This window comes from Mastigoproctus giganteus, chromosome 5 (genome assembly GCF_048544385.1).
Source record: "Mastigoproctus giganteus isolate SK-2022 chromosome 5, ASM4854438v1, whole genome shotgun sequence".
In the NCBI taxonomy this organism is placed as follows: Eukaryota; Metazoa; Arthropoda; class Arachnida; order Uropygi; family Thelyphonidae; genus Mastigoproctus; species Mastigoproctus giganteus.
In genome coordinates, this window is record NC_143579.1 from 114,990,390 (window position 1) to 115,011,153 (window position 20,764).

Below are 20,764 nucleotides of genomic sequence, written 5' to 3' on the forward strand. Positions count from 1 at the left end.
TGTCATTAACAGCCCTGCTAACCTTCATATCGTCTGCAAACTTAAACATTAGTCCTGACATAGCTTCATCAACATCATTGATAAATTCAGAAAACAGCACTGGCCCAACACCAAACCCTGGAGGATTCCACTAATAATGTTAGTCTGGGAACAGCAGAGTCCATTGATTACTACTCTCTGTCTTCTGCCACTCAACCATCCTTTTATCCATTGCAGCAAATTGCCATTTAATGCTATACTTCTCCAATTTGTACAGTAGTCTTCCATGGGCAACAGTATCAAAAGCTTTCCTGAAATCCAAGTATATAATATCAAAATTATTTTTGTATCCAGTTCCATCATAGTATCCAATTTAATTGGTCAGACAAGACTTTCCCTTGAATAACCGATGTTGTGTCTGAATTATCACTGCTGTCTTGTCTAGATGATCCTGCAACACCTCTTTAACCAGTGACTCCATTATTTTCCCTGGAACAGAATTTAACTAACAAGTCTGTAATTACTCGTATCACCCTTTGATTCCCCTTTGTGAATTGGGGACACATTTGCACCTCCAGTCCATGTGGGACTTCCCCTGAGTTCAAGGATGCTTTTATAATTATGGTTAAGGGTTTGCTTACTTCCATTGCTGACTCCTTTAATATAACTGGATAGATCCCATCCACCCCAGGTGCCTTTTTTATGTTCAATGTCAACTATTTCTCCTCCACTTTGCTCTCAGTTATTACAAAGTCGTTTAGCTCCCGGCTAGAGATTGATAAGCTTCTGGCCTCCATTTTTCTACAGCCTTCCCCTTGTTTGAATATAGATGCAAAATGCTCATTCAGTTTGTCATCTACCTCAGCAAGTTCATCAACAATCAAACCATTGATATCAAGTGGACCAATCCGATTCATCCCCTTTTAGAGTTTATATAAGTAAAGAAGTCTTTGCTGTTTTTCTTTGCATCCTTTGGCAAAGATTTCTCATAATCTGCCTTTGCTTGCCTAACCTCCTCTGTGACTTGATTACAGACTAGCTTATATCTACTGTAGTCTTCTGTGTCACCTGATAATTTATATGCATCCCATGCATTTTTCTCCTCTGCCATGAGTCTCATTAGTTCATCTGCCATCCCTTTAGGCCTAAACCTTGAACAATATTTTTTAGTTGGCACAACAAGCCTAGTAGCTTCCAAGATTACGTCCGTGAATGCTTCCTGTTTAGAATTTGCTGTTGGTAATCATCAGTCAATCCCATTGTATAGAATTTAAAAACTCTCTGAGACCACTGTAGTCAGCTTTATGCAGTGCCGGATTAAGGTACTGGGTAGCAGGGCTCCTGCCTGGGGCGACTTTCTTTAAGGGGTGCCAAAAACAGAAGAACAATGAGAAAAATATATATATATATATCTTCAGTCAAGGGTGCCGAGAAATCATTCTGCCTGGAGCACGGGAAATACCTTGATTCAGAACTGCCTTAATGAAAGCAAAAACCTTTACCCCTGATGGTAGTTACATATTTAAGTAAATTCCTCATCAGCACACTGCCACCTAGTGGTTCCTTTATTTGCAGATTCTTAGTGCATGAAGAATCACTGCTGATGATCTGATCAAGATTATTACTCCCTCTAGTTGCCTCTTGAACCTGCTGCTGCTGCTGTAGAAAACAATCATCCAATAAATCCACAAAAGTCTTTCTAGTGTGCGAGTGATCAACCCACAAGTTCCAGTCAATATCTGGGAAGTTAAAATCCCCCATTATACGACAATCTTATTTACTGGCCCACTATCTCTCTCTCTCTCTCTATTTTATATTTTATTTATATAATTGCATTTTAAAATTTTGTAATATTATTTGCATGTGATTTTATTTATTTATATAAATAGACGGTCAAGATTAAAGTTTTTAAATGCAGTTTGTTCAATGTAGGATAAAATTAATATGTAACATATCTTTGACCTTAGTGGTTTCTTTCAGCACATCCGAATTTTGGTTCTCTTCCTTTCTGGTTAAGAGCAGCATTATGGCCAATCTCTATAAGTTTTGCTGCCAGTGTGAGTTTACACACTGTACAACAAGACATGGCAGCCTCAACTGGCACACATTGCAAAATTGAGTTGGCAATTAAAATGAACAGCCCATTGTTAACTGCTCTAATCATTTATCTGCTGTAATGAAATTGTAACCATCCCCCCCCCCCCACTAACTGGAGTAGCCAGTAATTAGTACATATAGGGAAATCTGCAACCACCAGACATACTCACCATGGGAATGTGTAGACAAACTCTCCCATAAGTACCAAAATAATAAAAAAATAAAATAAACACTGGTGAATCTGCATATCTGTCCAAGGAAATAAAATCAAATATTATCTTAGAGAATTAGTATTTCTTCCCATATTATAGCATTTAGCTTTTTCTACATGTGTCATAATTCCTTGTGGTACTTTTTCTTATTTTCTTTATAAATATTTTTTGATTTTTATTTTATGTTTTAAAGATTGAATGAGGGTAAAGGACAACAACAATTTGAAGTCTCACTCACACAAATGCTACAGTCCATAACAAATATGATGCTCTACAAAGCACCCTCAACTCTTCTAGTCCAAGGTGCATGCCTCAAATATATTCCCTTTGCTATCACAGACATTCTCTCAGTGTTTGATTCCTCAGAACTAAGGTAAGCACTAATATTATTAGTTTATTTTCTATTAAGTTGAAATTGTTTTTTTTTTTATTTTATTTAAGAAAGGATTATTTTATTGTCAGATATAATTGTTATATATATCTGTAGAATATCTTAATTATGGCAAAAAATATTAAATTTAAATCTGATAACTGTGATAACATAGTGATCAAAATAAATTTAATATTTGAAATTAACTGATACATACCCACTGTAAGCTCTCAATGGCATGTGTCATCTCATACTGAGTTGGCAAAGGGGTTTATTTTTATTCCAATTTTAAATACCGGGTTAGGTATTAATGGATATTTCTCATGATTTTTTTATATTTTTTTTTTCCTAATCAGTAACACCATAAACATCCAAAAAATAAAATGTCATATTCATAACAGCAGTAGTTATTTTTTTTTATGGATTTTTAAGTTACTTATTTTAAAAAGAAAAACAAATCTTAAGTAACTTATCACATTACATTTCAAGGACATTTGATTATCAAATAATTAACCTTAGGGGTCAGAAACTTTTATTCTATGCTAAAGAAGTGTTTACCCTAACTTTCCCTATCACATTCATTTTATTTCTTAACTCATTCACTGCCACCTAAATTTAAAAGAACCCAGTATATATGCTGTAATTTTCAGAATTTTAAAAAAGTCAACATTCCAGTCTCCCAGAATTCTAGAAATTCATAAATATTTAAAAAATTAAAAGATTGGAATTCATTGCTAAAAGCAAACACTTACTTTTGTGCAGAGCTCTAAATCAAAACAAATCTTAAAATTTTATAAAAAGTATATTCATGTATATAAACTAACATCAGTGCAAGCAAAGAACAAATAAGACTGTGCCAAGTCTATAAACAAAAAGCCGAGAGCATTGCTGCAAAGCATTGAGTCATTGTGCCAATACTGAATAGTTGTTAATTTCAATTTCCTTTATGTCTGTGACATTCGTTGGTTGAACGCTTAAGAATAACCACTAATATGTATGCTTTAAGGCACAGCACTTAAAGCCTTTTGTACTAAGATATGCGATGCCTTTTGTACTGAGATATGCATTGCAGCACATCGCTTCTAGTGCTATTTTACGCTTATACGCATAAAGGCAGCAAACATGTTAAGGAGAGACAGATATATACAAGGAAAGTGGACTAACCTATCATTGTGAAATTTGGTACAAAAATCCAAAGAACATTCTAGGTAAGTCCAAATTTTAGAAAGTATTGGTACCGCTGTTCCATATTTATAGTCTGTGTCTATAGAGAGATTGGGTGGTGGGGAAGGGGGCTGGCTGTGGAATCAGAGTTGGATCCAAAATTTTTCCCAGAAATCAGCAAGGTATACTTAGAAAGTTTGGTGTTGATTTGGATAGTTTTTTTTTTTTTTTTTTTTAAATAATACCTGAAAATTTGAAACATGCTTTATTTATTTGGAATAATGCATGCATTACAGTGATAAACACTGTTTGCCTGTGTGTAGAAGTACTGCACAAAGTAACAGTTATTGTGAATGTGCAATAATCAGTAATGTGGGACTGAGTAAGCCATCTCATATTATTGAATGAAACAGTCCCATATTATTAGATTCTTTTTCAGCTGTAAAGCTGCGAAAGAATGTAATAAAATTTGGATAATAACAATAAAAATGACAGAATAAATAACCTTGATTGAACACAATGGAACATAAGAGGATAAAGTATTAAAAAGAAAAATTATTTTATTATTTTATTGTATCAAGAATCAGCTTCCTGAACAAATTTTTAGCAACAGAATTATTAACCATGTGAAGATTAATTAGTTTCACACCATGAAATATTAGACATTGAAGACAAGAATTTGCATGAGAATGTGCTTAGAATAAGAATTAAAGGTGCTTAAGATTCAATAAAATTGCAGACTAAATTAGCAGTTCCCCCTAAATTCTTAACGCTCCCCTCAATGATATTAGCAAAAATCATTTCACCTCCGCAAATCAAATTGATTCTTCTATCTTCACAAAATAAATTCCTTCTACCAGTTAGGGCCACCCATATCAAGAATAATTTCTTTCCTTTATAAGTACTTTGCAAAGTCCTCAGGTCTAGAGTTAATCCATGTGATTTTCATTATATAATCTCTCCCAACATAATGTGATGCCCCATTCATGCAACATTTTCATTTTTACAACTTGATAATTCATTACCAGGTCATCAGCTAATTTATGTTTTTTGTGGTTCCTACATCATCAGTTATTGCAGTGGGTAGACACATTGGTTCATCTTACCTTATAACAAGATAAGCTCATGGTTTCCCGTACAGTTGAATCTCTCAGTGTGAATTCCTTTGGAACGTAACATGAACATTTCCCAGCTTGAAATTTTAGCTTTAGGAGCATCCTCTCATTTCTCTCTCTCTTTCTCTCTCTCTCTCTCTCTCTCTCTCTCTCTCTCTCTCTCTCTCTCTCTCTCTCTCTCTCTCTCTCTCTCACATTATTCAATAGGATTCCAGTTAAATAGGATTAACAGTTAAATAGTGGTCTGGTGAGTTAAGCCAACTTCAGAAGCGGGTTCATAAAGCGCTGAAAAGGTACCAAAGAAGTAAGCGTAACAATGGGGAGGAGGAGGTTAATGTACTTAAAGTAGAGTGTGAGAGGATACGGAGTGTATACATGCATATGATATCTAAATCAAAATTAACTGCCTGGAGACGCCTCCGTAACCAGGTGGGCAGAAGCAGCAGTGCGTAGCACACACTTCTTGATTAGACCAGGGTTCGAACCCATGACCACCAAATACGGAGGATGCGGAAAAGTCAGGGAATGACCACTGCATATCCCCGGAGCAACATGGCCTTAGTTGCTAATACTCCTAAAAACCAAATAACAACAACAACAACATACATGCATATACATTAATTTTTGTATAAATGTCAATGAATAATAATCAGTAAAATTTCAAGAAATTATAATTAATTTAATCCAAAATTTGAGCTTGTATAAGTGAAATCATAATTGCAAATATGCGTCATGAAATACTGAGAGCCACCACAAAACCTCATACTTATGATTGACAACGTGTACTTATGATTGACAACGTGTACTTATGATTGACAGCCATTATTACAAGAGTGATTATATAAATCGGATAAAGAAAAAAATTAGACGAAATAAAACATTTTCATACATGCAGGCGCCTCCATAGCCAGGTGGGCAGGAGCAGCAGTGCATAGCACATGCTTCTTGATTAGACTGGGGTTCGAGCCCATGACCACCAAATACGGAGGATGCGGAAAGGTCAGGGAATGACCACTGTATATCCCTGGAGCAATATGGCCTTAGTTGCTAATACTCCTAAAAACCAAATAACAACAACAACATACATGCATATACATTAATTTTTATATAAATGTCAATGAATAATAATCAGTAAAATTACAAGTAATAATAAAAAAAAACAAATAACAAATAACCAAAAAATTAATTATTCAATAAGTAACACACCATTTTAATTATAATATTTCGATAAGCAACACATAATTTTAATTTTTCAATAAGTAACACATAATTTGTAGAACTGTCCTTTACAGTTTTCTCCAGAAACAAAGCATTCCTGCTACTTTGAGCTTCTTGTTTAACAGCCCTAGCATGAGGCACGATTTTAGTTACAATCTACTTTAAAAAGAGACTAAGAGATGCAAATATACCCAAGCGACTAAGAGATACAAATATAATAATGCCACACTAACCCTAGCTTATTTGAAGGCAATGTAAATTATGCTATTTTAAATTACATTATATACTGTGTTGTATCATTATGTTATGAAACATCCATATCCTTATAAATTTTTAATTTGTGAACTTAATATAAACATTTCTAATATTATACTCCTGAGAAATCACATAAAAGAATATTGAATAGTGTTTATATTGTACTTATATTGATACAGTCATATTTTATTTTTTATTATATTTATTTTTTTTAACCTTTAACTCAAATATGAAATAAAGTACTATAGTTTTTCCTCTCATGTTTTCTATTATGATCAAAAAAAAAAAAAAAATCCAGTATCTTTCACACAACTTGTATATGTCTGTGGGGGTTCCCTAGCCATTATTACAAGAGTTCTGCCAGGAGCCAAGACTTCTTGGCTCTGAAAATTATAGATGTCTACACATGTTTGAACTGTCTGTAGGTTTGGCCTGTGTCACAGACTTATCAATCTGTTCAACATCTCTTTTTACTAGTATGAGATCAGCAGTTTTAAATTACCTATTCCACAGTGATCAGTAGTAATATTTTTTTTTATTTTTTTTTGTTCTACCATTTTGTGTTTAAACTTTAAACAACATAATAATAACTAATTGGTTGGGAAAAATTGTCCATGCTGTCAATCATAAGTATGCCCTCATGCTTATGATTGACAGCGTGTACTTATGATTATATAAATTGTATAAAGAAAAAAATTAGATGAAATAAAACATTTTCATACATACTATTTTACATACATGCAGGCGCCTCTGTAGCCAGGTGGGCAGGAGCAGCAGTGCGTAGCACATGCTTCTTGATTAGACCGGGGTTTGAGCCCGTGACCACCAAATACGGAAGATGTGGAAAGTCAGGGAATGACCACTGCATATCCCCGGAGTAATATGGCCTTAGTTGCTAATACTCCTAAAAACCAAACAACAACAACAACAACATACATGCATATACATTAATTTTTATATAAATGTCAATGAATAATAATCAGTAAAATTACAAGAAATTATAATTAATTTAATCCAAAATTTGAGCTTGTATAAGAAATCATAATTGCAAATATACGTCATGAAATACCGAGAGCCACCACAAAACCATGTAGTCTTATAGTTTCTTAATTTTCTTTTTAATACCATCATAACAGAAAAATTTGCCTCACCTAAATAGGTATATGCAAATGGGGGGAAACTTCTTAGAAAATGAAAGTTATAGTTTTCCACCATTATGCTATATCAATAGGCACACAATAGCCATAGCAGCTTATGTGTGCCAATAAACACCCATACCACACATACACACTATATCGATATAAGAATGATATAAACACGATTTAATAATATTTTTCTATATAATTCCATAAGTTGTAAATAGAGGTCTGTAAATGCCGTTTAAGTCCATAAAATATAAATAAGAAATGTAAGTAACATAATCTAAAATAAAATAGTTTTTACTGCTGAAAATCTAAAATAAAATAGTTTTTACTGCTGACAAATTTGTAGGATTAGTGCCCCTTATTTTCATATCTCTTAGTTTTCATTTGTTGTTTTTAAATTAAATTTAGACTAGAGCAGAAGAACAAGGGGCTAAAAATAGCATGAATGCTTTTGGTTTGGGTGCAAACTTCCTAGACAATTTTTCCTTGAATCACAAAAATATTATGTATGTTACTTATTCCCTCTTTGTGAGCTACCTTTAGCAGGACATGATACAGCAATAAGGGATGCTTTTTTTGGTGTTTGTTGCAAAGAGCATGACGAGGTTAAGTGAAATTCAGTATATTGGCAGCCTTATATGAGGACTTTAAAAATAGGATTTATACACTTAAAGGATTACAAGAGAGAGATGCATTAAGCACTCAGCTACTCAACCTAATGCTTGAGAATCAGACGACACAATGACATCCTCCACAGCAGAGATTCATAGTCACACAAAAAGTAGCTATAATTGGTGATGCATTTGTTAGGAAAACAAGAAATATATTGTGCAGGAATGATAAGTAAAATAGGACCCAGGTTTGTGTGCCAGGGGCTGAATTGATGGTGTGCAGCTATCGGCTTTTAATGGCACAAAAGGTAATATTTTTTTGTACACATTGGTACTAACGATATTAAGACTAGGAGATCTGAGATTTTAATAATAAATACAGAGGAATGTTGAGAAAAAGTTGCAAGTTATGACAAGTACATCAAAGGGGTATATCAGTGTCAATCAGTTTGGCCCTGGAGAGACTGTGCAAGGCTCATGGGGGTAGAAGCAGTTTTAAAGGGATGGAATACATTTAAATAGAAAGGGTGCAAGATTGATTGCAAACTATCAAGGCAGTGTTAGGTGGGTCAGAAAAGTTCTAGTTATTGGGGAGGATACACAGAATAATAAATTAACAGCAGCCATAGGCAGTGATTCATGCACTACTTCTGGATCATACAGCAGCCCAAAAGAATGAGATATTGGAGTTTTCAGAGCCTGCTGGTGGCCTCATGGAACAAGCAAATACATGGGTGGTGGTGTTAGGGTAACTAAGATAAAAAAAAAAAAAAAAAAATAGGTGCATGTATACTTGCATGAACACTAGTGTAGTAGCATAGTAAATAAATTTGATCAATCTGAAGTACTGGTCATATCATCAAATGCAGACATTGTGAGGTATCGGAGGCATTGTGTCTCTCAGATTTAAGGGATGCAGAATTTGAATATGAGAGGTGGGGGGGGGGTTGAGTACAACATTCACAGAAAAGACAGGCAGGGCAGGAGTGTGCTGGTTATGCACTTAGTTAAGGAGCACATAAAATCTAAGACAGTGCATCCAGTGGACATTGGTAACCAGTGCAGTGCTGAATCAGTTTGGTGTGAAAAGGCACAGGGAAAGTAAAGGTAGGAGTGTGTTAAAGGCCTTATGATTGTTTGAGTATAATGAAAAACTCCACAGTATAAAGTGGGCTAATAAATCAGAATGTCTTGCAATGGAGAATTTAACTTCCAGTTATTGACTGAATCCTGTTGGTTGATCACTCACATAGTAGCAAGACCTTTTGGATGTATTGGATGAATTTTTTCCAACATGAATTTTTTCCAACAGAGAAAGTAATACTATTTATCTCATTATTAGCAGTGACTCTTCATGTATTAAGAATATGCAGATAAAAGAACCACTAGGTGCAGCAATTATAGTGCATTGATATGGAAGTTACTTAAAGATGTAACTACTCTCAACAGAGGGACAACTTTTGTTTTCATATTGGTGACTACAGTAGTCTCAGACAGTTATTTTTAAATTCTATGCAGTGAGACCAACTCATGAAGTTACCAACAGCAAATTCAAAATGGGAAGCATTTGGGTGCATGATTGTAGAAGTTACTAGGCTTTGTATTCCAACTGAAAGTTGCTGTTCAAGGCTTAGACCTAAATTGAAGTTCTTGATTATACCACCAGCACAACCACCAGGTCAGTGGAGTTTACAATAAATCATGAATACAATCATTAATTGTATTTAGCAGTCACAGGCTTGAACCACAGTCCACTCAAAAAATATGTGCTACTGCACACTCGCTCCTGGCCACCCAGCTATGTCAGATGTACTAATGACACTCATGGCAGAGAATTAGAATGCATATGCATTGGATGCTTACAAATTATTAGGTGATACAGAATATGGAAGACAAATAGTATGAGAAGTCTCTGGTATGCGAAGATAAGCAGCAAAGACATTTTTACTTATGTAAACACTAGCAGAAAGGGGATAAATCACATTGGTCCACTAGGTACAAATGGTTTAACTGTTGATGATCCTGCTCAGTTTGTTGACAAACTGAATAAGTATTTTGCAACTGATTTCAAACAAGAGGAACTTATTAAGGATGGAAGTGTATGAAATTTTAACAAGGAGCTGAATAATTCTGTGATAAATGAGGGGAAAGTGAAGTGGAAGAAATTTGTTGAAGTTAAATTAAAAAAAAAAAAGTGCCTGAGGTGGATGGGATCTCTCCAGTTATATAGGATGTTCACAGAGTCCTTGTGTACTTTAAAACTGCAATAACTTAGATTCTACAAGATAAATATATCTGTATAATAACTGCATTGAAAAGATAATTTATTCTAGTATTTAGGTAGGTAGAAAAATAATTACTTAATGTACTCTAAGTTTCCTTTTTAATTTGTTCATTTAATCTAACCTCAAGAGATGGCATCAATAGAAGAGAATGTGAACTGTATCCTAGCTTAAGTCCATATCAGCTGTTAAAAGAAAATTTACACGACGTTACAGAAAGGAAACACCACAGAGAAATTCAACTTCAAACTGGGTGAAAAAGTTTAAAGCGACTGGTTTCTTTCATGATACCATAACCCATGAACTGGAAGGCCTAGATTAAATGTGGAGACTGGCTTCTGTTGAAGAAGTTTTTCAGAAAGCTCCTGAATATCACTAACAGGCATCTCTGGAACTCAGTGTTCCTAAAGCAGCAGTATTCTTAGAGTGAAATTGCAGAAGTGATCTTACACAATTTATGTGCATCAATGTTGATGGAAGAGGACTGCCATGAAAGATTAGCTTTCCATCATGAGTTTAATGAAAATGCCATTTTATCTCTTGACAATGTGATGTTTAGTCACATTCAAAGCGATATTTGGGGAACACAGAAGCCACATGAAAGGAATCTCCCAAAGTCAGTGTCCATTGTGCCCTGTGAGAAACATGCATAATTTGACCTTTTTTTTTTTTTTTTGTGAAGAAATGGTTAATGGTAATAGTTATTTTTCTGTACTATGGGATTTTTTTATTCCTGAACTAAGACAGTTAATTAAGAATCGAAGCCAGTTTTTCAAAAAGATGGGGAACCTTTCCACTTTATTTTAATGTTTGACTATTTTTTGAACAAAGTCTTTCCAAACAGATAGCTCAGCAGAGGTGGATGATTTGCGTGCCTGGCTTACTTGCCAGATTTTTCCCATTGGACTTTTTTCTATGGGTGCATGTTAAAAGTGTGGCTTATTCCTGAAGACTTCACTCCATCAATAAATGTCATAGTGAGATCACAAATGCTATTAACACAATAGCTGAAACACAGCTGGAGAACATGTTTTTGGAAATTCTAAATTTTACTACTGTTTGTATCAGTAGTGATGGATAGCAGTGATTCTAGCAATCATAAGAGTGTTAGGATTTTTTGAACCCTAGTAGTCTTATGATTACACACCCTAAAAACTAGTACAAAATAACTTTCCAATGCATTTTACACATCAAGATAGCAATTGAGTGGTGCTACACCCAGGTTATTACAGAATAATAAACACCTGGAGATAATTGTGCAGTCGGATATAAAATTCTCTGAGTAGTGTAGACAGGTTGCAAGGACAGGTTATGGGGGTTTGTTAATGATATATGGGAATTTTGCCAATAGAGATAAGGAGGTGATTATCAAACTGTATAGGGCCATGTTTAGATTAAAACTTGAGTACTGCATACTGGTCTGCAAGCCTTATTTGCAGAAGGATGTAGTTCTGTTGGAGCAGGTGCATAGAAGAGTAGCAAGATTAGTGAGGGGAAACAGAAGGGTGATCTTACCCAGGAAAGGCTTCAGCTCTGCAAATTATAGTACCTGGAGATTAGGCACCTGCAAGGAGATCTGATTGAGGTGTGTTTAAGGCTTTGAAAGGATTGAGTAAGCTGAATGCTGATGTAATCCTTTCTCTTGATCAGACTACACATTAATAAGGGGGACTCTCAAATTCAAATTGAGGGAGGATGATTGCAAGAAAGATGTGCAGAAATTTTCTTTCAGCCATGGACTTAAGCTAGAAGATACAGTTCACATTCTCTTGTATTGATTCCATCTCTTGAGGGTAGATTAACTGAACAAATTAAAAAAAGAAACTTAGGTATATTAAGTAATTATTTTTCTGTCTAGTTAAATACTAGAATAGTTGATTGTTCACCAAACTTCCATCTGGTATTGTTAAAGGTGGATACTTTGAATAAATTCTAGAAAGAATATATAAATTGTTATAGGAAAAGACAGGTAATATGGGGTAGTGTTAATGTTTTTTTTTTTAGTCTGATGCTCTATAAGCTTGCCTTCTTGCATCATTTGCCATTACTAATTCTAATACCAATACTTATTATAAATGTAAAGGAATTTTTCTTTAGTTTCCCCCATCATGTACCTTAATCAAAAGTTTAAAAGTTTTAAAAGGACAAAAGTAATTAAATGTGCTGTAAAACTAAAAAGAAATATTTAGTTTTTTTTTTTATTGTGTTTGTGTACTCCTCCCCAGACTTTGTTTGGGGAGGAGTACACAACCTACGAGTAGTAAATCCCTAATGGGATTTACTACTCATAGGTTGAGAAACTATCCTACAGGATATACTACTCTGAATTTAAACAAAGCAACCTGGAAAAATGGACTCTACTTGTGTCCTCCTCTGCAAATAATATTTACAAGCCATCATATTAACAGGAACCCCTTCTTTGAATTCTTGACTACTACCATTCCAATTGTTTATAACAAAATCAAGGCTAATCAGATTACTAGTGCAGCTGATCAAATTACTAGTCACACATTTTCTGCATCAGTGGTTCAATTCTAAAATTTTACTTTGATAGGTATATACACTGAAACAATTGGAGGAATACAGATTTCACCAAGGCTAAACAAGAAAAAAATTGTACATGTAATCACTTCTGTAATTTTTCACTACCACCAATCAAATTATTTATGACAAACTGAAGTATAAAGCTAGACAGGTTAGAAAGATGCCAAAACCCAATTCTTGGATTACCTTTGTCTTAATTGTCAACAGAAATACTGACCCTTGAATGGGCTTAAAAAAAAATACTTGTCCTAAATGAGAAATTAATACTTCAGTCTCCATTAATGCAAGGAATGGGCATGAACTGTTCTCACCTGTTTAAATCATAGTTGCTTTAGTAGGAACTTTCTATATTACATGTGTCAACAATTATTTTTCTTCAGAGAAAAATATGTTGATTGGATATATCCTTGGATGCTGAGTCCAAATCTGTGTGTGTGTTTTTTTTTTTTTTTTCCAATTTTCATTTTTGTGATGAGACTGATTATACGACTCGCATACAAATTCAGCCAATCTACATGAATCTAATTATTATTTATTATTGTTGTTTATACATTCTTTTTTTATGTAATTGTTTTGATTATATCTGTATCTTGTTATTTCATAATATAATTATTTGATTTTAAATTGTTTCAAGTCCAGTGAATTAGCGAAACACATTCATAGTCATGCTTTGAAGACATAAAAATTACCTTAACAAATTCTACTATGTGTGCAACTCTTTCCTAAGTAGATTGCAATGGCATACAATCATAACAGATATTGGGAAAATTTATTTGTTATATCTTGGTTGTCCCCCAAGTTCATTGTTCTCAACTTTCAGTAGAATGCAAAGCACCAGAAAAAATGTTTTGTTCTTTTTTTTTTTTTAAATGTAAACCCCAAACACGAGAGGTATTAGAACCTATAGTACTTAGTACTGTGCTTGGGTTGGAGGTTGAGAAGACGAAAGAAGACATTTGTTGACATTGTACTTGAACTTCTGTAGACTGTAATTTTCAGGAAATACGTATGAAGAAGGTTGTTCCAAAAAACGGCAGTTGAAGGAATAAAAGAGGAAGGTGAAAAGTTGGTTCTGTGAGTCTGAAGTTGGACAGTAAATGGATGTTGGCAGGTGGCTGCATGTGTTCGAACTGTTTTGATTTTTTTTTTTTTTTTTTTTTGATTTGGTAGTTGTTGGCGCATCGGCTTCTATGGCCATATTGCACCTCCCAAGGTTTTTGCAGTACTTTGATCCAAGCCCGAGGCGGGAATCGAACCCGCGACCTTTGGGTTGCCGGGCAGGTACTTTACCCACTCGGCTAGCCCGGTCGGCGAACTGTTTTGAAAGAGAGAGCGGGAATTATAGAAGCCAATTCAGAAGAGCAGTGCCCGTTGAAGTATCTGTAGAAGAGGCATGCAGCAGAAACAGTACATCTATGAGATAGCGAGTGGAGAAACTCTGTTAGAGATGAATCATTAATTAACCTAACTGCCCTCTTCTGAATGGAATCAAGAAGCCTGAGAGAGGTTTTGGGGGCACCATCCCAGATGTGGGAACAATATTCCACGGTAGGGCAGATTTGCGATTTATACAGAGTGAGCAGCTATTTGGAAGAAAAGTAATGCCAAGAGCAAAAGAGAAAACCAAGTTTTTTAGATGCAGAGGAAGCAATATTTGTAATGTGCTTGTGCCAAGAGAGATTAGAAGTCAGGATAATCCCCAAAAGAGATATATAATTTTGCCTAGAAATCAGTGTCAGCAAAGATAATCATAGGAGCAGAAGAATCCTTTTTTGTGAGATTTAAGACAAGACTGAGTTTTAGAAGGGTAGAAATCAACTAAGTTGTCTTTGCCCCACTGGAGAATTACCTGAAGATCGGCATTTAAGGAATTGTTAGCAGATTTTCGAGAAGTTGAAACTGATTGAGCAGGGCAAGGTTTCTCAAAACAGAAAGTGGAATGCAATGTGCTATCATCGGCAAAACTCTGGATAGGATTTCCAGTAAATGGAAGAAGGTCATTATTATACAGGAGGAAAAGAGTGGGGGAAAGAACTGAACCTTGGGGGACACTGGTCTTCTAACTTCTCCACCAATGCCGGTGACCCCCAAGGTTCAGTTCTTTCCCCCCACTCTTTTCCTCTTGCATAATAATGACCTTCTTCCATTGACTGGAAACTTGAAACTTGTTTAGAAGACCTTTATGCGAGACACGATCGAAAGCCTTTGAGATGTCAAGAGCAACTACTTGTGTTTCACCGAACCTTTCCATTGAATTACTCCATAAATGGGTAACATAAGCCAGAATATCACCAGTGGATCGACACTGACGGAATCCATACTGGCGATTGTTGATCAGATGGAAGGTTTGTAGGTAGTTTAAGAGTTGGCGGTTAATTGATTTCTCCATTACTTGAGAAAGAGTAGAAGTAATTTCAATGGGACGATAATTGGATGGGAGGGATTTGTCACCCTCTTTGGGAACTGGCTGGATATGAGCAAATTTCCAAGCAGAAGGAAAAACACCTTTGGAATAAGAAAATGAAAAAAGGCAACTTAGAAGAGGAGTAAGTTCAGGAGAATACCATCAGGACCTGGAGCTTTCTTAGCATCAAGATTCGTCAAAATCCTTTTGACGGAAGACCACAGGATGTATTGAATGGACCGTGTTGGGAATGGTGGGAAGTGTTTTACCAAGATCATTAATACATGAGTTGGAAAAAATGGGATGCTAGGAGGTCAGCTTTATCCTTGGCTGAAGTGACAACAGAACCATCTGGTTTGGACAGAGGTGGAAGCAGAGATGTGCAAAAGTTGCGGCCAATAGCTTTGGCAAGAGACCAGAATGCTCGGCTACCATTAGGGCAAGAAGCAAGTTTTCTACTCTTAGCTTGTTCAAACTCTAGTTTGGACTGATTAATAACTGGTTTACCAATGTTGCGAGCTTTGGTGTAGGCAGAAAATGAAACTGAAGAATTAGAAACAAGCCAATTACGATATGCAACATTCTTCTCTTGAACAGCCTTAGAACATTTATTGGAAAACCAAGGTTTAGATAAGGGACGAGATTTTAAAGTGGAGTGTGGGATAAAGGATTCCATTCCTGCAAGAATAATTTCACTGACATGATCTGAGCAAACGTTGACATCAGAACTTTTGAAACAGTAATCCGACCAAGGAAAAGAAGAAAAGAAGTTTCGCAGGTCATCCCATTTTGCATTCTTGTAATGCCAAACAACATGAGGTTGGGAATAGCCATGAGATAAAGGTTGCATTGGAGAAGAGACAATCACCAAGTTGTGATCTGAATTGCCTAAAGGACCTATCACTTCGACCGTGTACTTAGAAGGGTTGTTTGTGAGAAAAAGATCAAGCATATTCGCTGTATGATTAGGATTGTCCGGTATTCTTGTAGGTAAATGAACAATCTGTGTAAGGTCATTAGTAATTGTAAAATCCTCAGCATCTCGACCAGCTGGGTCGGTGTGACTAGAAAACAGAAGCTAGCTGGAGTTGTGAACATTAAAATCACCAAGGAAAATTACCTCACTGTTAGGAAAGTTGGACTGGAGGAAGTCAAAGAACTCCAAGTGATTAGTGGAGTTGGGAGAACAGTAGAGACAAAAGATGAATTTGACACAATGAGATTGAGAGATTTTAAGCCAGAGAAGATCAAAGAGAGGAGATTCTAAATTGCCAAGTCTCTGACAGGGAATATCAGAGCGGGCATGTGCACAAGTACCACCTTTGAGGCGAAAGGAATCATACAGCAAATAATTTGGGCATCTGAGATGAGCAGTAGTTGAATCAACCGATAACTGAGATTCTCTAAGAAAAAGTACATGGGGTTTGGCAGACTGCAAGTGAAAATGCACATCGTTGAGATTAGAATTGAGACCATGTATATTTGTGAAATGAATTAGGAAGTGTTTGGGAGGTTTAGATCTTTTTCACAGATAAGTTTGCTCTATTAGTTTGACTATTCATGGTGTATTCAATGGTAAGAAAAAGTGGGTAGGAAATGCTGTATGAAGTAATGGAATTTTTGGATATGGCGTACACATGGTAAGAATATACTCAGATCCTTGGCATAACATGGCCTCAACAGTGCTCCCCGCATACACACTACTCGGACTCCTTCCAGTCACTATCTGGCAGAGTAGAGGTAGCATGATTATACACTTGCTGATCCGGAAGCCTCCTAGACAGTTACCAATAGGTTTGGTCCGGTGTACTAACTAGCGGCCAGCCTACGAACACTGTTTTAGAGCTGTACCCTTGAAATGTAAGGAATATTGGAATTCGCCACAATGTTCATCATAACTTCAAAAGTCATCAATCATACTGCATGATGGAAGAGATAGGGAAGGGTTGACCGGAACTTAGCTCTAGAGACTAAACATGGGCTCCACCACTTCAAGCCTCCAATAAGCAAAGTGGTGGTATTACACTGGTTGATGAGAGTCATCTACCACCTAGTACTGCCTGGTAACATAGAGGGATGGCATTCCTCCATGTGGTGTGGGTGCCACACCTTGACCCCTGTTTACGTTGGTTCACACCTGGGTGGTCACCCACCATGTACTTGTGCATGGAGGTTATACCCAGGATTACTAACAGTCCCGCCATCGTGAAGGTGCAAGCAGAGGATTTGGCTCTCACAGACCATCCGAACTTTGTCGAAATTGGTCTACTTGACTTTAGTGTCACCTGAATATCAGTTCCATCAGTGTTTTAGACTCCCAGGTAGCAAGTACAGTTTGTCTGGCATATCATCTGGCATGTGCTGTAATTTTAATGTATAATAATATTTTATTAGCTTAAAAATGATCCAGAAAATGAAATTAATAAGATCTCACTTGTATTTCCACAGAAAATCCTTGTAAATAAATTATTTAAAAATTTCAGAATCCCAAGTGATGAGTACTTGTGGGGCACTGGTTGAGAAACAGTGCTCTAGGTGACCAAAATAAGGTATGGTTATCAATAGAGAATCCATCTTTTTTACTCTTTGAAGTCTAGTCGATGACAAAGAGATTTTCCATGTTTTATTTTTACAAAATAATATTAAAGCTGCAATAAAACTTGGAATTTTTTTTAAAAAAAATTTTAAAATGAGTTAATGTTGTTTTCTGGATGTAAGAATCTTTCAGTAAGATTCCAAAGAAATACAACATAAAATTTCAGTAGACATATATACAAGATTCCATGTATTGCAAAATCTGAAAATGATAGCCTGTTTGGCTCTAGTAATCTATGTAGATGTGATTTTTCAATTTCAAGCAGCGACAAATGCGATGCTATTACATTTATTATTATTATTATTATTGTTGTTGTTGTTGCTGCTCTTATATTATTTCTCCCTGATTGGGGGATTCCACTCTGTGACTGGTACTTCTACCAAGTACACAGGGTGGTTGTAATGTCTGGTGTTACTGTGTGTCGAGGAAATCTCTGACTATCCTAGGTATTCAGGATTACAACTTTCTGGAGTTCCTTATAGGTGTTCTCTTTGAAACCTATTGCTGCTAGGCTGCTATGTAGAGTCTTTGGTACCATACCAGTGGTTGACATGACGATCGGGATTGTTGATACTTCTTGCATAAGCCACATCTCCTTGATCTCATGTCTCAGGTTCGTGTACTTCCTAATTTTTTCCAGATGAGTTTTCTGTCATTGCTAGTGTTCGGCACCGCTATGTCAATCAGATAAGTAGCCTTTTCCATCTTGTGCACAAGGGTTATGTCCAGTCTGTTGTGTGGGATGATCTTATCAGTTATTATGGCGCCGGTCCCAGTACAGCTTGTGGGTTCGGATCTCTAGTACGGCCTGGGGTTTGTACTTGTAGTATGGTACACTTACTTTGGTCAACTGCTATTTCCTCACTAGCTTCTGATGTATTATCCTGGCTACCTGGTCGTGTCTATGAGTGTACTCAGTCTGGGTGATCCCCTTGCACCCTGCTGTGATGTGTTGGATCGTTTCTGAGGCCAGCTGGCATCGTCGACATATGTCATCTGACATTCCGGGCTCCTTTGCAATGTATCTTCTACAGTTTCTGGTGTTGATTACCCGGTCTTGGATGGTCAACATGAATCCTTCAGTCTCAGGGAAGAGCGTCTCACTTGTGAGCCATGCATTGGAAGCAATATTATCAATGTGATCTTGATGGAGGTCATTGTTGTGTCTGCCATAGAGTGTCTTCTTTGCCCATCTTTCTAACTTCATTTCTTGGACCATCTGGATGGGAAGGGTTTCCTCGCTTAGGTTGAATGGGGTATACCACTTATCTATCTTCCTTATGGCCTAGCGGAGTGGTGCTGTGTTGTTCTTGAAGTAATCCTTCAGGTTAACTATCTCTGTTTTCTGTTGTTCTATCAGGCCCCTTTCTCCCTCTTTCCGAGGTATTGTTATTCTCTCCATTGCTGACTTCAGGTGATGTTGGTGACTCTTGGTCATCATTGTCCTTGTCTTGTTTCATAGCTTCGATCTCTTTACCAGTCAGCAGCTGATAGTTTCGGCCAACTAATTTTCCCTGGTGCAGTGTGTGGATCTTGCATTTTTCTAGACCAAATTCCATCCTGATGTCCTTGCTGAATTCTTCAGTGATCCAGAGTAGTTGCTGGAGTTGCTTCTCGGTTGCCGTGTAGAGCTTGATGTCATCCATGTACATCAGGTGGGTGAGGGTGTACAGGTTCTTTCTTCCTTCTTTGAGGTTATATCCATACTTGCTGCCGTTGAGCATGGTGGATAGCAGGTTGAGTGCTAAACAGAACCATTGTGTGATGTTCTCGACCTTAATTCTGGTACTTCATTTTGCCATTGTTGCTGCTAGGAAGTTTGTCACTGTTGGATTGACCTTGTAGATCTTCAGAATCTCTATTAGCCAGCTATGAGGTATGGAGTCGAAGGCCTTGCAGTAATCGATGTAGGCCGTGTGTGGGTTGCCGTGCTTCTTGAAGGCTTGCTCCATACCTGCGGAATCTATGGTTAATTGCTCCTTGCATCCTCTCTGCTGTTCTGCCCTTATTTTCTAACTCTCTAAGTGGTCTGATATCTTCTTAGTTATGCAGCTGGTCAGGATCGTGTACATAGCTGGGAGGCATGTGATTGGCCTGTATTTTGCCGTGTTTCTTGTATCTTCATCTTGAGGCTTCAGATATGTGACTCCTTCAGTGAGAAACTTCGGGATTGTCTCTGGGTGCCTTATCATTTGAGTGAACTGCTCTGCTAGGTGCTCGTGTGTGTGTGTGTGTGTGTGTGTGTGTGTGTGTGTGTGTGTGTGTGTGTGTGAGCTTCTTGTACCAGTAGTTGTGGATGTTATCAATTCCCGGGGTTGGTTCGCCAGTTGTGGGTGTTCCTGATCGACTGTTTTACTTCTTCTTCTTCTTGAATCTCCCACTCTCATCTCTTGTATGTCCTTCGTTTTCTTCTGTTCTACTATCATCCAGGGTGCTCTGCTGTTATGTCTTGCTTCACTGCTCTAGATATTTCCCCAGAACTCTTCGATCATCTTCTTCTCGGGTGGTCTGTTTCCTGCTTTCTCATGTTCACCCAGTTTCCTGTAGAAGGCTCTTTGATCCTCATCGAAGATTTGTTGCTATCATTATTATTAATAATATTATTATTATTATTATTATTATTAATAATATTAGCCATATGGTGCAAGGAAGCCTGAGGCTTATGCTGCACCAGCCAAAAAAAAAAAAAAATTTTCTTTTGAATTACCCTGAGAGAGAGGGAAAACAAGAGTCAGACGTAGAAGAGAATCACCAAGAAAGAGAAGAATGATG

At 36.6% G+C, this 20,764-nt stretch overlaps 1 protein-coding gene across 1 annotated transcript in view; it reads left to right on the plus strand.

The window, feature by feature from the left end:
- mbc (dedicator of cytokinesis protein myoblast city) overlaps positions 1 to 20,764 on the plus strand; it is a 966,604-nt gene that overhangs the window by 516,843 nt on the left and 428,997 nt on the right. The window contains exon 23 of the mRNA XM_090373417.1: positions 2,482 to 2,661. Within this exon, the coding sequence (XP_090229543.1) occupies positions 2,482 to 2,661 (180 nt within the window). The remainder of the gene's footprint in view (positions 1 to 2,481; positions 2,662 to 20,764) is intronic.